This window comes from Megalobrama amblycephala, linkage group LG16 (genome assembly GCF_018812025.1).
Source record: "Megalobrama amblycephala isolate DHTTF-2021 linkage group LG16, ASM1881202v1, whole genome shotgun sequence".
In the NCBI taxonomy this organism is placed as follows: Eukaryota; Metazoa; Chordata; class Actinopteri; order Cypriniformes; family Xenocyprididae; genus Megalobrama; species Megalobrama amblycephala.
Genome location: NC_063059.1, coordinates 32,979,969 through 32,999,980, shown reverse-complemented (window position 1 = coordinate 32,999,980; position 20,012 = coordinate 32,979,969). Strand labels below are relative to the sequence as shown.

The following is a 20,012-nucleotide window of genomic DNA, read 5'->3' as shown; positions in this document are numbered from 1 at the left end:
CGTCCCGCTGTAACTTTACCTGTGGCATGGTGTCGCTGTTGGACAGTGTTACTTTAGAAACATTTATGCACTTTAGTTTTAATGTCACATTTTGTAATATTTGCAATGTTTTATTTTTGTAATATCAATTATTTTCTCATCCAATTGTTTTGAGGAGACACTGCCTCTCTTGCCTCCTCATAGGAAACGCCCCTATATGTGCCTAGGTGAGCAAGTGCAATGTGCCCAGGTGGGAAGCAATGTGAAAATCTATCATTTGAAAGTCTAGTGATTTTTATAAACTGCCATGGCAACGTACAATCACATTCAATAAACATTTTACAAACCCCAAGTTCTCCCTCCAAAACCAGATGTAGTCATTCTTCCCTCTGCTGGTGAGCTGGTGCAAGTGGAAAACTCGCAGGTGAATTGCTACAACAGAAACTAACCCCTAACCCTACCCCACACCCTGACAGACAGTTTTGTGACCAATTATAAAGACCTTTCTCCATGCCCCTACCTTACGTCACGCATATTACTCCAACTTGCAGATACCCACACTTAGATTATATAGAAGACAAAATAAACAAGAAATAGTGCCTTAAATCTGAATATAAACACACTTGTTTTCCATTTCTTTGTTTTCTAAATGACAGATAGACAGACAGACAGACAGACAGATAGATAGATAGATAGATAGATAGATAGATAGATAGATAGATAGATAGATAGATAGATAGATAGATGCAAGTGATGCAGGAAATATTTATTCTATATCCTAAAAAAAACCACACAAGGGTCAAGGCACCATTCATAGAAAGATAGCTTTATTGCACAAGGTGTTGGAGTACTCTTTTTCTGTTTTTGTGTTGTTTTCATAGAAAAAAAAACTGTATATTTAAACACAAGCAATTGCAAATTGAAGCAACTTTTCCATAAAAGTTTAGGAATCCCCTCCGCATTTTTTAAACTTTTTTCCCCTTTAGTTATTTGTCTCCTTTTCCTTTTTCTTTTAATAACCAGCAAAATATTCAGAGCATGCAATGCCATTTTTCGTCAAGTTAACCAAAAGGTAGAAACAAAACAAAAGTAAAAACAAACAAAACAACCAACAACATAAATGAATAAAAACATAAGACAAATTATAAAAAGGAAAAGATAAATCAAACACCAGACGTCTGGTCTGGGTTTATGTGCCCCATTCAAAACTCAAGGTGTAAAGTATTTTTTGTTAGATTTTATACTTTTTTTGTCTTTTTAATCCCCTCACATTTAAAGTTATACCTTTAACCAGACTTACAATTGTGCCCTGGTTGCTAATGGAGATGTCGAAAATAGTAATTATTTATACAAAACAGTTTCATATATACAAGAGTCTTTATTTGTAGATTAGAAATTATGCTGACAGGGAGGTCTTGGGTATAGCAGGATTTTTTTATTGGTTGATGAAAAGGGGCTAATCGGATCATTTGGGCGGGGAAACAGGCGTGTGGGGTTGGAGTTCTATTCCTGACTCCGCCCAGTATTCACACAGCTTCTCCTGTGATTGGTTGGAGCTTGGGGTCCCTGATTCGACTGGCTAAACAGGCCTGCCCCATTGCGTAACACAACTGCATTTTCTTTTCAACATAAATCCTCATAGAATCAAACAAAAAACTAAGTTGGATACATATATTTTTTATAAACAAAGCAAAAAAAAAAAAAAAAAAAAAAGAAAAGAAAAAATGTAATTCAAGTCAGCAACTGTCTTTTAAATGTGAAAAATCATGGGACGTGAGGGCTTTGTGGGGTGGTCAAGGGAATATTTTCACAAAATGTTTCACCTGAACAGGCATGAATACTGATATAGATATTGGTCTAATCCTAATGAAACGTTCATGGCAAAATGCACTGGGCACGTCTGCCATTAAACAGACAGACAAAACCCAGTCAGTGGGCATTTGAGCAGCAATAAGAGGAACACATACTTCTTTCATTGTTTTTAAAACAAATCCACATTCTTCGCAACTATGTCTCAAGATTGGTTTAGATCTGGGCGATCAAATTTATTTATCTTACACAGCTTTGGGTACACTGTAACAATCCTAATTTATCAAGCCACCAATAAAACATCTCCTGGTGGTAAGTCAAACAGATTTTCTTTCATATGCCAAAAACAGATATATTATCGTTCAATACGCTCAATTTTTAACCCAACATGACACGTCCCTATTCTGTCCCTTAGGATTTGTTGTGTCAAGTCTTCCTAACATGAGATATGCTCAGGCGGCTGCATATAACTGAATCCTGTTGAACAAACTATGAACGTGTGCTATATTTCCTGTGCTGACGTCTGCAGGGGTTGCATGTTATAAGTCACCAATAAATATGCAGTACATAAATGTAGCGATCTTTCCCCTGATATATAAGATCTGACCTTTCAGACATGCTGTAAGCTTAAATTTTTAAAATCACAGGAGCGATCTCACCTTAAACGGACGGTTCACCCTGAAATTTTAATTTGTGATAATTTATTCTCCTATGTCATTCTAAACCTTATTTTTTTTTCTTTGAAAAATTAAAGAGGAATTTTTTTTTTTGATATTCAATTAAAGTCATTGGGGTTCAAATTTTGTTCATTTGGGCCCGTCACAATATCAGATTTTCACTACACGATTACTGTTGCGCAACAACATTATTGCAATATCTATAGAAATTTTGGTGAAAAATAATAGGGCTTTTCACTGTTGAAATAGTTAACCCTGGGTCATTCTAAGCCCTGGGTTATCTTGCTTCACGTTTTACACTGCTCATAATTTAACAATTAATCCTGGGTATTCCTAAACCCTGGGTTAAAGTTCTTATTTGCATATTTGCAGTATCAGTGTCACTGATTGGATGAAAGTAGCACGCGTCCTGTTTACATAAGCTCTAGCCAGTGTTGCCACGTCTGTGGTTTTCCCGTGGAATTGGGCTACATTTACACTGTTGCCGCGGGTTGTTTTTCATGTCCGCGGGTTGAAGCGACCCCAAATAACATGACATTTAGCCCCTGGAATGCAACTTTTACCTGGGGAGCTCCGCCAAAAACACAGATTTTACCCCCCGGAACGTGATTTTTACTGTGGGACCCCCCGTTAAAACTTGATTGGGCTAGTTTTGAGTAGCAATTGGGCAGGTTTTGTTGTGAAAACCTGGCAACCCTGGCTCTAGCATTGCGCATCCTCGTATTGCCGACTGTACTATCGAGTTTATACTGAATGAACATTTCAGACTATAAAGGTAAGAATGAAAAGATCTTCACTCAAATTGTTGCGTTTTCTGTCGGAATTTGACATTTTTCCTCTCAAATGCTGAATTTACTGTTTATATACAATGTGCAATTTTTCCGTGACTGTCCAAAGCAGGCAAATAAGAGTACGCGATTGGTTGTCTGTTACTAAGCATCTAGCTGCATCATTTCACACTGTACAAGTTTGGCACCGCAATGTGGAGTTAACACTGCAAAAGCGGGGCTAATCCTGCTCCAGAGCAGGGTTTCATAACCCCGGGTAAAAAGAGGTGCTAACCCCGCTTCTAAATTAGTGGGAAACTTGCCTTTACCCGGGGCTAAAACAAGCTGTGTTTAGAACGACGATAACCCAGGGTTAAGCGCAGTGTGAAAAGCCCTAATGTAATCATCTTTGTGTTTCCTCAATTTTGGCTAATTAATCACACTCATACCTGCAGACGGGGCCGCCTTTTTATGAAAACTCCAACAGTGGTGAGATAACTTTGCATCTCCCCTTTTTTCTTTTTATAGGAAAAAAAAAACAACACTTCAAAACATTTTCTTTTGTGTTCCACAGAAAAAATAAAGTCATACCGGTTTGGAACGACATGAGGTTGAGTAAATGATGACCGAATTTTCAATTTTGGGTGAACGGTCTCTTTAAGGGCCTGACGGAAAGCTCTCTAAGCACTGTGGGTATTTTATACTATTCGTTTGGGCAGTAGAGATGGTGCACGGATTCAGATGGCGCTCACAGATGTCGTGGGTCCATCTACGAGCTGGAGTTGCGGTGGCAAATTTCCATTGTTTCCAAGCAACTGTAGAGAGTGTGTTGGGAAATGTCCATAAATATCTCCTTCGTACCATACAGGCACGTTGCACTATGCAGCCCGGCTGATTATAACGATGACAGGAAGTTAGTTTGGGAATCTCAAAGGTCTTTTCCCAGAATTCCCAAAACGGCGACTGCTGCGGCATGTCGAAACACACCCTCTGCCGTTCTTTTTCAATCTCTCTTAGTTATGTTACCCGTTTGTCTCAGCGTTTCGTGATCGACACCTCCTCTCGCTTACTGCTGCACCTCCCACTGAGCGATTGTCTTCAAATCTTTTTTTAAAATAAAATTTTTCTTTTTCAATTAGATATGGCATTAAATCTCTGCTCTCACCACGTATATATTTACTATATCTTTAGATAGAAATATATATGTATATATTTTGACAACAAACATTGCAATATATTTTCTTTTTTTTTTCTTCTTTTGTATTGCAGGAGCCCTGATGTAGTACTTTTTTCCATTGAAATCATTGGGAGAGTTTGTCGATTTTTGGAAGTTTCTCTGTGATGGGGCTTTGCTTTGGAAACTGAGTGAACGAAGGAGGATTGAGAGGATATTCGATTCATTTTGGGGCTGAATGAAACCTTCCCCTCCTACATTTCACTCATTCCCTCCTTTATCCACCCCTGCGCTACCTAAAGCTAGAGTCTCTATGACCTTCAAATAGGAATGACCGCTAGAGTCTTCGTGTGGGGAAGGAAAGCAAAGAATAAAGAGAAACGATGAACAAACGCAGAAAAGCTACACAGCGACGGCAGATATCTCTCCCTCTCTGTTCACGGGCCCGTCTGCCTCTAATTCCTCCCTACCTCTCTGCCCTCTTCCCGCCTTTCTGCCTGTGCTCGGTCCATCCAGGAGAGGCTGTTAGGCGTTCACAGTGAGACAGAGGAAGTGGTGACGTTTTTGGGGAGGTCTGGGTGGGGAAGGAGGGGTAATAAGTATATGGCATCAAACACAAACAATCGAACAAACGAACGAACCAACCAACAAACAGCAAAACAAGAGCCTTTCTTTCATATCGAAGGCAGCCAAGAGAGATGAGAAGGGAGACGCGTCTACCCTTTACACACTCCCTATATCCTGTCCCCCTTTCAGACGAACTCTAGACCATGTAGCTCAATGGGTGGCACTTGGCGTCTCCAAGCCGCTCCCTTTCCGATGCCGAGAGACCAAGCGTGTAGGCCTGGTTGTGTGCTTGCCACATGTATACATATATATTTACACATATACATACACATGCATACACACACACCACACATACACAAGCTTGAGAAAGCTCAGTGGATCCACCTGGCCCTCCTTAGTGCTAAAGTTCAAAATTTCGAAAACAGAAAACCCAACAAAAAAATAAAAGTACAGTAACCATACATCCGCTGTGAAAATGGCTCCAGACATTTTTTTCTTGATTTTTTTTTCTTGTTTGTTTACAAAATAGTCAATAACACTCTATACTGTGTCATCAATTGCATGAAAAAAATCCCAAAGACTCGATTCAGGCGGTTGAGACTTTCGTCTTCAAGCTGTTTTTCCAGACCGATGTGGATCAGGAGGGGCGGAAGGTGAACACCGTGGTGGATTCGTTTATGCATAAGCTTTCCGAGGCAATGCGTTGCAGTATGAAGCTATGCGAGAGACATAAAAAAGAGACACTTTTTCAACAGCCTAAAAACATCTAGACGGGTCAATGCGAAACAATATATCTCTTAAAACCGCTTTTTCCTATTTTCTGAAGTCGAGAAATCAAATGAACAAGTGCACATGGAAAGCATTTCGTGCATAAGGTCCAAGGTGTCTTTGACAGAGAGAAGGAGTGGGGGGTGGGGGAGAGAAGGATACAACTTAAGTCAAAAACAAGGCAAAATCAGGGGAAAGGGTCTGGGGGTTTGGCATATTTAATCCTGGAGAAGGCCAGATAAAAAGCTTGAGCAGAAGAATTAAAAAAAGGAAAGCAAATAAAGGTAAAAGAGAGGAAAAGAGAGAGACCCCTGTCCCGCCATTGTTCGTTTCCGCCCCTGCCCAGACTCCAGGTGTGTGTGTGAACGTACTGTATGTGTATACGTGTGAGCTACACCAGAGTGTAGGATTTGGAGTACGCCCCAGCATTCTGCTTTTGCAGTCTGCCCAGGCCGGACGAGCTGCTCTCTAGCAGAGAGTCTCTGGATCCCCCGACCTTGGAGCTGCCGGGCGTCGGGCCGCTGCCTCCCGTGGAGCTTGCACTGGCTCCTGCTCCGGCGGCCGCCCCGCTTGGGGCCGAGGAGGTGGAGGAGGTGCTGGGCATGGTGAGAGTCCTCTGGGGCAGGGTGGCCGTGCCTGAGCTGATGCTGGAGCTCCCAGCGGCCCCGCTTGAGGCTGGGCCCGACGTACCGGAGGCCCCTGAGCTGGTCAGGCTGCTCAGGCCGCCGTGGCCCAGCGTCAGGGCCTGCTGCTTGGAGGGGTCTAATGTCATGTGGCGGCCCTGTGTGTGGTAGGCCCGGGCGGCGAGGCTCCGGATGGAGGCCTCGCGGGGTGGGACCACAGGGCAGGGGTCGTGCAGCTCTGCCTGTTTCCGGAAGAAAGGGTCCGTCTTCATGTAGAGGGGGAGGTTACAGTACTCACCTGCAGGACAGAGGGAAGTGTCAGTTAAACAATATTAAATCTGTAGTTGGAGGCTGTTAGATATAGATTTTCTCAACAATGTTGACATTGATACCATGGGGGAAAACTGCCATACAGATATTTTTAATATTATCTCATAATTTGGCAGCAGGTATATTAGGCTGCTGTCACTTTAAGACCTGACGCATTGACCCATTATACTGTTACACATGCGCTTTCTTTCTCAACTGTTTACGTTCACTTAAAACATAACTGACTGTATTCACATGAATACTCGCCAAGACCGGCATTTTGACATTATTTTGCGTGTATTGGACTGTTTAAGTGCAATAGGCAGCGAAAAAGAACTCAGTTTAGTACTGAGAGGCGGCTTTATGTGCGCGCACTGTGGGTGTGAGCAAAAATGGTAATGTGTATCTATTCTGTGGAAAATGAGTTTTCAGATATTTTCGTATTGATATGTATTGAAAAAATTGACATTTTGACAACACTAAATTGTACTTAGTTCATAATTTCAGATGCCTTTTTGAAAGACTACTTTTGAAAAATGTATATTATATAAAATTCAACCCGTCAGATTGGCTCGTAGAAGTGACTGCGTTACACGCCACTGCTGAAATCCACCCGCATTTGGTGGGTGTTAATGTCAAGCCTTGATTATAGTTGTTATTTATTTGTTTTTGTAATATTTATTTTTTTATAAAAAAATTTAATAGAAAATTTAATTAGAAATTATATAAAATAATACAATTATGTGATTATTTATTTTATATTTATTATATAAATAATAATATAAATAATAAAACATAATTATTATTTGTTTTGTAACAAAATATTTTAGAAATTCATAAAAGTGTAAAATATAATTAAAAACGTTACTTATATTCATAATTATATAAATATTTATTTTTTATATATTTTTTAAATAAACCCTCAGAAATATCATAAAATGTTCACTGAAATTATACATATGCAAAACATTTAAACTTTTTATAGTATTATATACATGCATGTGTTTTATATTTCATACTTTACATTTTCAAACCATTTATTTTGTATTTAATTTAACCCCTTTAGAAATATCAGAATAATTATTATTATTAGAAAAATATTATAATAAAAAGTTATTTAATAAAAATTAATATCTATAATATTTTATATAATAAATATGATTTATAATAAGGGATAAACAGTTTTGGAAATGACAGAAGCTGGACTTTACAGCTCCAATACTAAATGCTTAAGATTACAAAACCATTTAGATGTGTCGTCAACTCACTCTTGTTGGCGCGGTGGGGAATGGGCACTGCCACGTTTTTGCCGCGGTCGTAGTCTTGTGGTTTGGGTGGGGAGGCAGTGAAGCGACAGATGCCCGGTTCGGATGGTGTGCTCATAGAGGTCATGCTGTCTGCGTTATCATTGGTTCCCGTGGTCATCTGATCGGAGGAGCTGTCTGAGATGAAGCACTCTGTGATCTCAAACTTGGCGTGCTGCAGGTGCTCTTCCAGCTTAGCGTGTTCGTACGCTCGGGCCAGCTCCTCATACGTGGAAGACGCACTCTCTGTGGACACCATACTGTTACGTCCCTTATCTGACAACAGGAGAGAACAGAGTTAGAGTGAACACACTGTTAAACTGTGGGCGATCACTTTATGTGCTGGTGTAACAGCCCCTTTCTTTCAAAGTGGGCAGTTTATGGCTAATGAGACCATAAATATTTTTAAAACTTGAAATTTGAGTGTGTGTGTGTGAGTATGTGGACCTGTGTCCTGGGACAGGCTGGCACTGTAGCTGTCACTTTCTGTGACCGTGATGCCATGCTGGGAGCCCACTGTCCGCCAGTCTGAGGTAAGCGTGCGAGCAGGTGTGGATGCCTGGCATTTAGTCAGAGTCCACTGGCTGGAATAGCGGTTCCTCGTGCTATGCGCAGACTTCACGCTCTTCCTCGATACTGGATCTGAGAAAGGTAACATGAGAGTGTGTATGAAACATTCACAAATGATACCTTCTTTTATGGATTGAATGGGCGAGCTGTGACATACTGGTGCCAGGCCTGATGTCCGACATATCAATCAAAGGGCCTGTGTTCTGTATGAGGGCGGGGTGATGCACAGACACGCCCGTACAGAAGCTCTGAGGGTTCACTGATTGGCTGAACTCTGTGTCGGTCACAGGGATGGTGGCCTTGTCTTCACCTATCGCACACAACAGAGAAAAAAAACATACCTTGAAGAAAAAAAAAGTACTTTCATAGTTTAGGAGTTCTTTAGCCAGGTTTCATTCAGTAATCAATTTTGTCTCAGATTTTGACTTCTTAAATTCCTTAGAATATATAAAAATAGACGTGAGAAAATGAGCAATTTAAAATTAATATAATATACACTAACATTCAAACAACGGCGTGCAGTACTGTTCTGAAATAAGGAGGCAGAGTTTTCACTCTTCTTTTATGTTTTGACATTTTCCAGGTTATATAAACATTACTTACACTATCAAAAAGAAGAAAGAAACAGAAAAATACCCAATACAATTATTCTATTTTGTTCTTTTACATTAACAATATACCAATAAATCCACATATATTTCTCATCAAGTGCATACGGAAGAGGATTAGGGCCAAGCAATAATAATAAAAAAAAAAAATCCATCTCGAGATTAAGTTAAAAGTTAAAAACTCGTTAAATTTCGAGAAAAAGGTCGAGATAAAATGTTGAGAATAAACTCGTTAAATTACGAGAAAAAACTCGTTAAATTTCAAGAAAAAAGTCGAGATAAAATGTTGAGAATAAACTCGTTAAATTACGAGAAAAAACTTGTTAAATTTCGAGAAAAAAGTCGAGATAAAATGTTGAGAATAAAGTCATTAAATTACAAGAAAAAAGTTGTTAAATTACGAGAGCAAATTCATTACATTATGAGAAAAATGTCGTTAAATTTCAAGAAAAAAGTCGAGATAAAATTTTGAGAATAAAGTCATTAAATTACAAGAAAAAAGTTGTTAAATTACAAGAACAAATTCATTAAATTATGAGAAAAATGTCGTTAAATTTCAAGAAAAAAGTTGAGATAAAATGTTGAGAATAAACTCGTTAAATTACGAGAAAAAACTCGTTAAATTTCAAGAAAAAAGTCGAGATAAAATGTTGAGAATAAACTCGTTAAATTACGAGAAAAAAACTTGTTAAATTTCGAGAAAAAAGTCGAGATAAAATGTTGAGAATAAAGTCATTAAATTACAAGAAAAAAGTTGTTAAATTACGAGAACAAATTCATTAAATTATGAGAAAAATGTCGTTAAATTTCAAGAAAAAAGTCGAGATAAAATGTTGAGAATAAAGTCATTAAATTACAAGAAAAAAGTTGTTAAATTACGAGAACAAATTCATTAAATTATGAGAAAAATGTCGTTAAATTTCAAGAAAAAAGTTGAGATAAAATGTTGAGAATAAACATTAAATTATGAGAAAAAAAATCGTTAAATTACAAGGAAAAAGTCAAGATAAAATGTTGAGAATAAACTCTTCTTTACGAATTTGTTCTCATAATTTAACGACTCATTAAATTATGAGAAAAAAGTCGTTAAATTACGAGAACAAATTCTTTACGAATTTGTTCTCATAATTTAACAACTTTTTTTATTGTAATTTAATGAGTTTATTCTCAAGATTTTATCTCGACTTTTTTCTCGAAATTTAACGATATTTTTCTCATAATTTAACGAATTTGTTCTCAATCTAACAACTTTTTTTCTCGTAATTTAATGACTTTATTCTCAACATTTTATCTCGACTTTTTTCTCGAAACTTAACGACATTTTTCTCATAATTTAACGAATTTGTTCTCATAATCTAACAACTTTTTTCTCGTAATTTAACGAGTTTATTTTCAACATTTTATCTCGACTTTTTTCTTGAAATTTCTTGAAGTTTTTTTTCGGAAATTTAACAACTTTAATCTCGAGATGGTTTTATTTTTTTATTATTGCTTGGCCCTAATTCTCTTCCGTAAGTGCATTTTAAGCATTTTTACAATAATTACAAAATAAGGGAACAGCAACAGAATTCAGATTACATCTACATTTTATTTGTGGACTGATGTTCAGCTGTTCTTTTTAATAGTCAACTTATTTTAGCATCACCAGTCATTGAAGCTTGATAAACACTGCAGGTGTCGTGATGGTCACACACTGAGATCTACCTTTAATTTCAGTAAATGATTGCTCACCCTCACAGATCATGTCATTTCAAGTTTGATTATGTGACAAAGTGGTGATATCTAAGTGGGTGAGTTGTTTACTTACTTTTTAATTAGTCTTTGCATTAATACCATTATTTGCTAATTCATAATCTAATATAATAATATTTCTTACAGGTATATTGCCATGACTTACATATGACTCAACAGCACATGCATACACATACAGTACACACTGACCTATCTGTTTGATTCCCTCTTTATCCTCGATGAGCAGCTGCACGCGGGGGATATCTATGTGCAGCCGGGGTCCCTGAGGTGGGCCTTTAACTGGAGTGTCAAAACTTCGATTGTTCTTACTGCTCCAGGTGCAAAACAACCAAAGACAGACACACACACACACACACACAAAAAGTATTGCCACTGCCACTTCCTTAAACACACACATTTCATAAGGAATTAATGAGATTAATGTTTTAATTTTTGCACAGACTATTAACTATATCCTTACCTGATAAGCATCTCAGCCAAGCTCTTAGCATCTACAGAGGCAAACAGGTATTTTATTTAAACACTCCTGTAAAATTATGTAATTTATATATATATATATATATATATATATATATATACAGTTTCCAGCCTCTTTCACTCTCTAGCTCACCTCTGAGTCTCTTGAGTCTCTTTTCTTTGCGTTTCTTGCGGATAATGAAGAGTAGCGCCATGCCCAATGTGACCAGGATGACAGGGGAGCCGATAGAGAAAAGCTTTTTAACATCGTCCCCTTCCCCTCGCGCTGATTTAATAGGCGGAATAGTGCCTGCGGAGGAAAGGAAATAGAGATAAGTGAAGAGATCAAGATAAAGCTCATGTCAAGGCTCTTATCGCTAAAATTCAGGCCTAAAAACAGATTAATTAATTGATTTAGCTGCTAATTGTACATGTTCTTTTGTGTCGTCCTGTTGTACATGCCCTGGCGGAAATATATTTGTACATCCGTACTAAAGTACAGAATGACAGTGACTTGACTGATGGTGCATTCACATCATGTCATTTTATTATAGCCGACGCTTTGTGTACTGGGACTTACTGCCATCATAATCTAGCGTGGCAAACTGGGAGCTCTGGTTCCCACAGCCGGCGCTGTTGCACGCCTTCATCTTCAGCTCATACCAGGTGGCCTCACGCAGCTCGGCGAGGAAGATATCAGCCGAGGCGTTGGTGCGCACGCTCTGCCAGGCCCAGGTGCCTTTGGGGCGGAACTCTAGAAGGACAGCAGTGATGGGGCAGCCGCCGCTCGTCCAGCCCTGCAGGTTGAGGCGGGCGTGGGTGGAGTTGATGTGGGTGAACAGGGGCTGGTCCTTATTGAATTGCGGCTCTGCAAAACAAGGAACAATACTAATGATTGACTGAGTTCATACTACAACCATGTTGAAAAAAAAAAAAACAGCATATAAAGAAGCTTGATAAAAGGTACAAGAGTTTTTCAGGGAAGAAAATAAGCTAGCTAGAACGTCTCACCTCTGCCATGAGTCTTGGCCTCAATGATCTCGCTGATGCGACCGGCTCCCACACTGTTTTTTGCTGCAAGTTTGACTTTGTACCAGGTTCCACAGCGCAAGTTGTCCAACTTGAAAGAGCGTTCGCTGGAGCTAATGAAGACATCCTTCCACTCCTCAGTGTTATCTACTGAATACTGCAGCACAAAACCTGAACACACACAGACATATGCATTATGGGACAGCTGCTTGAATTCTAGGATTCTGTTCAAAATAATACTGTAATAAAAGGGTGTGTTTTGGAGTCTAAAAATATATTCGAATAGCATACTAATATACTATTGCTTGTGGAGTATGCAGTATGGAGTAGTTATGCTGTGTACAATATGTACATTTTCTAGATGCAGAAACACCCAGATGACTACATTTGCCAAAATGTGCAAAAGTAGAGCACACTGCATAGGATACTGTATCCCACTGGACTTCCCATTTCTATAACTAGAAGCAATTGAATGACTCATTATTTGAGAAGACTGACAAAATGCTGTCAAATAAATACAATATTTATTTAACTGGTAAAAATGCATTTTTATTTATAAGATTATAACTGAACTAACTGAAATGCAGCATATGTTTATTGTTGCATACTACATTACATACATTTTAAAAAATACATTTTATTTTAGTTCATGAAAATTCCTGGGAATTAAATTCATGATTTTGGCACAAGCATAACTCTGGGACATTGTGATAAAGACTTCCTAACATCACCACTAGATGGCGCATTGACCTTACAGACTAATCACAGCGTAAGACTCTCAGATGAAGGGCTGATCAGATGGCTGTAAACCTCCATTAGTTACCCAGAGAAGAAGAGAAAAAATGCTGACTGCACAGTTATGCAAATTAATGCACAATATGGCGTCGCCCATCATTAGGAGCGGGACGGATTTGGTGTCTCACTTTGGCTTTGGCAGATGGCAAAATAAAGGGCGCCACATCAAAAGGATTTACCACTGACAGCCTGGTGTGCTCCTTATTCTCCTCCCACCTTTCCACACACAAACACCACAGATATCTATGTTTTTACCTAATTTACTGTGAGGTGCAAGCAGTTTGACAGTAACATGTGACAGATTAAGCACAGTCTGAGAGAAATACAGATAGACAGAGACAGAAAAAAAGAGACAATGTGCTAAACACAATAAAACAAACTCCAGAGATGGATAAAAGAAAATGAAAAAGGGAGAGAGATAAAGAAAGAGACTTCTTGTTTGAGGCGACCAGAAACAGGCAGGACAAAAGCTTGTACCTCTAATGGAACTTCCTCCATTGTCTCCAGGAATCCAAGCTAGAGTGATAGAAGAAGTTGATGTGGTGGAAACGGTCAAACGTGGTTGATCTGGAGGCACTATAACACAGGACACACACAGATTGGTGGGAAATCTTCCTCTTAATATTCAAACACCAATAACGTCCTGGAACATGACACATAATCTTATCTCCACCCTAAAGGTGCGAATTTTCATGGTCCATATCGAGTCATCAATATAAATTTGCACAATCGAGAATTTTGCTTGAGAGTTAAAGATTTCTGCATGCAGATTTTGCAATGGGTTTAAGTTGGTCACGCAAATTTGCCATGTTGACCGACAGAAAGCGGCTTGCTTTAAAAGCGGCTAATGTGTGAGTTGTGCGTCATACTAGATCTCAATTGGACAATGGACCTTTACACACAAAATTTCATCAGTGTGACTGCATCTTAACCCTAAATTCTGATTGGTAGGAACTATTCCAGGACCAACAAGCTAGTTGACTCAGGACCATTTTACAGGACTGTGAGGAAATAAACTCTTCCTTACCTTGTACCAGCAGGTTTACGATGATTGTGTCAAACCCCAGTGTGTTGGTGGCTGTGCAGGTGTAGTACCCAGAATCCTCGGCTTTCACAGAGCGTAGCACCAGGGTACCATTTGAAAGAATGTTGCGGTGACCATCTTGAGTGACCGGGATGGCGGTGTCCTCACTGTGAGGATTAATTCACAATCATATTGACCTTTTTATATTTTAATAAACTAGAGGTGAACATTTAGGACAAAAAAAAAGAGAAGGAATTTGGGGTTGTACAACTGAACTGTTACTTTTCATATTTCAAAAACTCATGGAAAAGTCTTTTCAGTGCCGAAAGCTGAACCCAGACCTGTCTTTGGTCCATTTGATGGTGGGTGTTGGCTCTCCCACCGAGCTGCACGGCAGCCGGACTTCCTTCATCCATGGAGTGGTCACCGTTCCACCAAAAGATAGGATTTTAGCAGGAGCTGAGTAGGACAAACAAAGAGTCATATAAAAATATAGCGGTGAGCAAATTATAATGGGTTTAGGGTGGTTTGACCTTCCTAATTAAGGTTTGAACCCCCAAAGGAAGTAAAAAAAAAAAAGTTGGGAAGGGGTTTTAGGTACTGTTCACCTGCATTCCCCTGCTTTTCCATTGTTTTTATACATAAACACACACTAGATGTACATCTTTGTTGAGTCAAAACAATGGACATCTTTTTTTGCACGCTATGACAGTGTTCTAAAAATGGGGAGCTCAAAGTAATATAAGTTCAACTTTTAAAAAAACATGTCTTTGAGACCTTGCGGTTTTTGCCCATTCCACTGCCCTTCACCTCACATTTTTAAATGCAAAAACACCCATAAAGGGATAGTTCACCCAAAAATAAAAATTCTACATGTTATATAATGGAAATTTAGTGTATTCAAACAATGTTTTTGTGACCACAACAGTTCACACAGTGGAAATTGTACATACATGGAAAAATGGGCCATCAAGGGACTCTTGCTCTTTAAACTAGCTGTGAACTAGTTGTTAAATAATAAAGAACACACACACACACACACATAGATTCTCTCTCTCATTTTCTGACCCAGGAAATATTGATCGAACTGCCCCCTTCATTGTCTGGCATATTGGCCGGGTCATTGTCTGCCATCTCTTTCTCATTTAGTTGCTTTTACTCCTCTCCACGTAATAAATGACAGGCTATAGCTTCATCCATCAGGAGAGAATGAAAGAAAAGGAGGAGAAGAGAGCATCAGTGACAGCATGACCCTGTGCTCACTCAGGTCCTCTGCCTTATCAGGCAATTGCACAATTTTGCTGAGTAAATAAAGCAAAATTACAGACAGGAAGCCTAAAACAGTGATTCCTGCTTGAAAACTCTCAAACTGTCTGTTTTGAGATCAGATATTGACTTCTTTAGTGCATGTGCATACAGAGCTGATTAAAGATATATGACACCGGCCTTCATGAAGACTTTTTTCCATTAAACTCTAGGCGGACTCACCTTTCCCAGCAGGCTCCACAGTCACCTTCTCGCTGATGTTGCCCCGACCAGCAGTGGTGACGGCAGCCGCCCAGATCAGATACTGCTGACCCCGGGTTAGGTGAGTGATTCTGTATATCAGCAGCTCAGGGTTGGCTTCGTATTCGCTGGGTGCCTGGGATCATCGCAAGAACACAACGTTACGAACAAACACGCTGGGGCTGATAAAGACAGCACAGTGATGTTATGTTAGAAAAACAATGCACAATAGCAAGTAAGGTCGATTTCAAGCATTGTTGGAGTTCGAAATGTGTCCGAATGCAATTCGTAATGAAACTCTAGTATGTCACATTCTCAGCACTGCCACAAGGGGCACTATAGCGGATATTAACATTGATTGTCTTCTTCTACAGTCAATTTGCTCTTTTAGCTAGTTAAAATTTAAAGGACTATACTATTCAGGAAACCCGTTTGAAAACAGTGATGCTAGTGAAACATAATTTAAACTGTCAGCATGTCTGCATCTAGATACACAGGTGCGGTCAAATCTAGTGTTGCTCTTCGACATTTTGGAGGCTAAATCCAGTAATTTCAATAGGAATCTGCATGATTAGGAGTTTTGTGTGAGGGCACATTCACTTATGTTCAAGTTATTCATGTAAATTCACATTCCACTTGAATTTGTTGTATTAACTTAGGCTACTTTGCCATGTTGACCAACATAAAGCTGCTTAAGTGTAAAAGTGACTTTTATGTGCGCTGTGCTTCATACAGTACATCGCTACACTATTGACAATCGACAATGGACTATTTTTGCTCGCAAAATTTTGCACCTTAAATACAGATTCGGTTTAAATGTACCATCTGAGTACTGGGCTTTGTTATGTATGTTATGTTATGTTATGTTATGTACAACGGAACTGCACTTGCTAAGAATTAATATCTGTGCTTGTATATGTTTCTGGCCTGACTTTAGGCTTCAGCTTTTATAAAAATGCTTTTTAAAGCTAAAAATGAAAGATGATGACTTGTTTTCATACAGGATTTATACTGGGCTCTTTAAAAGGTGAAGATGAATGTGTAACTCTTGGTGTGGTGGCACCTGGAGAAAATGATTATTCAAACACAGTTCTTTCCTTTACTCTTGAATTAATAGCGTTTGCTAAATAACACACACAGATATTTCTGCTGCTTTTCTTTATGTGAGTGAAAAAGGCTTAACTGTCTGTGTGTGTGTGTGTGTGTGTGTGTGTGTGTGTAAGAGAGAGAGAGAGAGAGAGAGAGAGAGAGAGAGAGACCCAGGGGGCCTTACACAAGTAGATGATAGGGTAAAAAGACAATACCCCTAGACACGCTAGATCAGTCAGCCTCAGATAACACTAACAATAGAGGCAGACTAATGAGAGATATCTGCTGCTCACCTCAGCATGCGCGAGACACACACACACACACATACTCCATGATGAGTATTTCTATTATATCCACCTTTCATTGTAATGCACAACAAAAACATAAAACCGTATCACTGTACACACACAGAAATAACATGACGTTAGGCTGTGCTTCAAGCTCTCTGTAATTGTAGTGTGTTTAAGAGAGCCGTGTGTCTGCTGTCCAAACGCGTTCATCACGATGAATGTCTGCTGCCCGCAGACATGCAAACACGCGCAGTGTCATTCCCACCGATTGCCCTGGATGCTGCCCTCATCTTTCGTACCCCTCGGTCCTGACACTAATACAGCACCCACTACACCACCCCCCACCCCACATACAGTGCTGTTTCATTTCATGAGGTGTTTCTCACATCAGTTTGATTTCTTAAGTGAGCTAATGAATTTTGGGTAAACATATTTTCATGTTCTATTCATAATCAGAAATATCCCTCTTTCACTATAGCTCTGTTCCAAACCAAGTGAGAAGCTTTGCTGTATACTACCTACACAGGTAGCTGTCTTCTAAGGTGGCATATTCTAACTGAAATGGAAACAGAATGGAATGGAATGGAATCCTCATCAGTGGTTTTGGACCATTTTACAAAAGGTTATATATATTATATAAATATCATATATAAATATTTAATCATTTTCTCAAGGTTAAAGTCGACATGAGGTGGATCTTTTCTAAATGCATGTTATTGATTTTATGGTGGAGGACCTTGTAATTTTTTATCGAACTGTCATAACTCAACTTTTTCTTTTTGATAATCTGTTTCACTCAGATGTGTGTCACAATACACTACAATGTGACTTTAAAGGGGCTCTGTGTAGGAATGAGTGGTCGAAATAGGTACTGCAGTCCAAATTCAAAATATTGTTTGCCTCGCCCCCTCCTTCAAAGACGCGGGTTGCCAGCTTGAGGACACGCAACAAAAGGGAGCGCAATTGACAATGAAAGCTGAGGAGACTTACACACTGTAAGCTGATGAGTTGATTTATCTGTTTTAATATGCTGTTGTTCATAGAGATGTTTAGATGGATGCAGAGGCTTTTTAGGTCAGGTAGAATCTGCGATTCTCTGACCCAGTTTGTTTGCTGGTTTCCATGACTACAATACGCGGTGTTTTCTGCCAACTGGCAACCTGTGATGTCGAAATACTATTGGATAAACTGGCAGCACACGGTTTCGCACAGACCAAAACAAAGACAGACATTCCGACACGGAACGCGCATTTCAAAGTAGAATATCTGGCTGTAGCATTGTTTTTCTGAGAAACAAGTAGGTGAACTTAGCATGTTTCCTGAATATCTGCAAACATATTGGGGTATTTTTATGCTTTATTAAAGTGAAAATCTTACATATAGCTCCTTTAAGCGTGAAAACAGCAGCATGCAGGTCATATACTTCCTGACTGCATGTGCCAGCCAAGCAACTGCCAATATAGTTCACTTGAGGGAGTGAAGCGAATTCAGACTCTGAGTGTGCCGGAAGGGCTGCCGCTTTTGCATAGTCTGTGGTTGCCGTTTAATAATTATTTGAAACTTAGCAAACTGGCAGCTCCAGAAGTAATGAAAAGATTTATCTTGAACTCTGTCATGTAAACTATGTATAAACCTTAATAAAACAATTTAATAATCAATTAAAAAGGAATTATACCTGTATGATATTACGCTATAGCCACATTGGACCAGCAGTTTGGAAAATGGATGGATGATTCAGCTTTGAGCGCCATCTTCTGGTCAGACGCGGGAAATCATTCGGCATGCGACTCTCACAGTGCATTTAGGGTATTCTCTAGCCATTGAGCATACATCGTTTGTATACTCATCATTGTGGTGCATTGTGGGATTGAATAAGCGCGCACAATAACGTCCACTATGGTTTCGGACACCACTACAAATGTCTGTCCCCTCAAATAGTGCCCCATTAAAGGGTATGGGGGGCGATTTTGGACACAGCCTACATCTGGTGCTGGTTTATATATTTGATTTTTTTTTTTAAATTATACTATATAATATTATTATTGTTAATCTAATAATATAAATTATATCATCAATATAAATATAATTTATTCATTTAATTATGTAGAATAATCATAATAATTATAAATGAATACACATACACAGACATTGCTTTTATCATATCATGCTTGCTATTTTTCACATACAAATGGGTAATATATTTAGCTGTCTTCATATTTTAGGAAGGGGTCCTTTGGAAGAGGATCATCATCATATTTGGGGGCCTTGGCATCAAAAAGTTTAAAAACTGCTGCCTTCTGGGAGTGTGCCTGTGATACCTAATGATGCTGTCTAGGTAGGCAGCTCACTAGGCTTCTGAACCTTCTCTCCCTAGTTCATTTCGATTCATCTTTTTCCTCCACGTTCCCCCTTTCTCTCTCTTTCGCAGCATGAATCAGGTACGGGAGGTGTGGGTGGGAGGGGTGGAGTGCTGTATCGGATATTAAAATATTCCTCCGGTGTGGAGATAGCAGTGATCCGGGGAGCGATAGAGGGAGATAATGAAAAGAGGAACAAAAGTACTCCCCGCACGCTGAGTCTGACCCCCCTTCCTCCTCCTCCACCTTCTCCTCCCCCCTCCCCCCCTCCTCACACTCATTTACATAGTAATCACCCCGTGCTCTGTGAGAGGCCAGAGAGAGAGCAAAAGAGAGAGAGAGGAGTGATTTGTGAATGAGCAAAAGAAAAGAAGAGAGTGAGCATGTGTACATCTGGACAGGTACATTAATTCAGTGTGAGAGTACACAAATTATGTGTGTGTGTGTGTGTGTGTTTGTCGAGGAGGTGGTTATAAATGTGATCGAGCCTGTGTGTGTATGTGTGTGTTTGTGTGTGCTGTCAGCTTGTTTCCTGCCCTCCCTGATGAACAGATGAGGT

At 39.3% G+C, this 20,012-nt stretch overlaps 1 protein-coding gene across 4 annotated transcripts in view; it reads right to left on the bottom strand.

Moving 5' to 3' along the window:
• Positions 1–789: 789 nt before the first annotated feature.
• LOC125248557 (Down syndrome cell adhesion molecule-like protein 1 homolog) overlaps positions 790–20,012 on the bottom strand; it is a 142,574-nt gene continuing 123,351 nt past the window's right edge. For 2 of the 4 annotated variants that reach the window (XM_048160504.1, XM_048160506.1), the window contains exons 21-33: positions 15,700–15,853; positions 14,553–14,670; positions 14,215–14,378; positions 13,665–13,763; positions 12,375–12,563; positions 11,944–12,231; positions 11,518–11,673; positions 11,368–11,398; positions 11,097–11,218; positions 8,705–8,857; positions 8,425–8,619; positions 7,942–8,253; positions 790–6,662 (exon numbers count right to left, since the gene is read on the bottom strand). In XM_048160504.1, the coding sequence (XP_048016461.1) occupies positions 6,133–6,662; positions 7,942–8,253; positions 8,425–8,619; positions 8,705–8,857; positions 11,097–11,218; positions 11,368–11,398; positions 11,518–11,673; positions 11,944–12,231; positions 12,375–12,563; positions 13,665–13,763; positions 14,215–14,378; positions 14,553–14,670; positions 15,700–15,853 (2,511 nt within the window). In that variant the 3' untranslated portion in view covers positions 790–6,132. The remainder of the gene's footprint in view (positions 6,663–7,941; positions 8,254–8,424; positions 8,620–8,704; positions 8,858–11,096; positions 11,219–11,367; positions 11,399–11,517; positions 11,674–11,943; positions 12,232–12,374; positions 12,564–13,664; positions 13,764–14,214; positions 14,379–14,552; positions 14,671–15,699; positions 15,854–20,012) is intronic. The other 2 variants (XM_048160505.1, XM_048160507.1) reach the window with 1 other exon arrangement.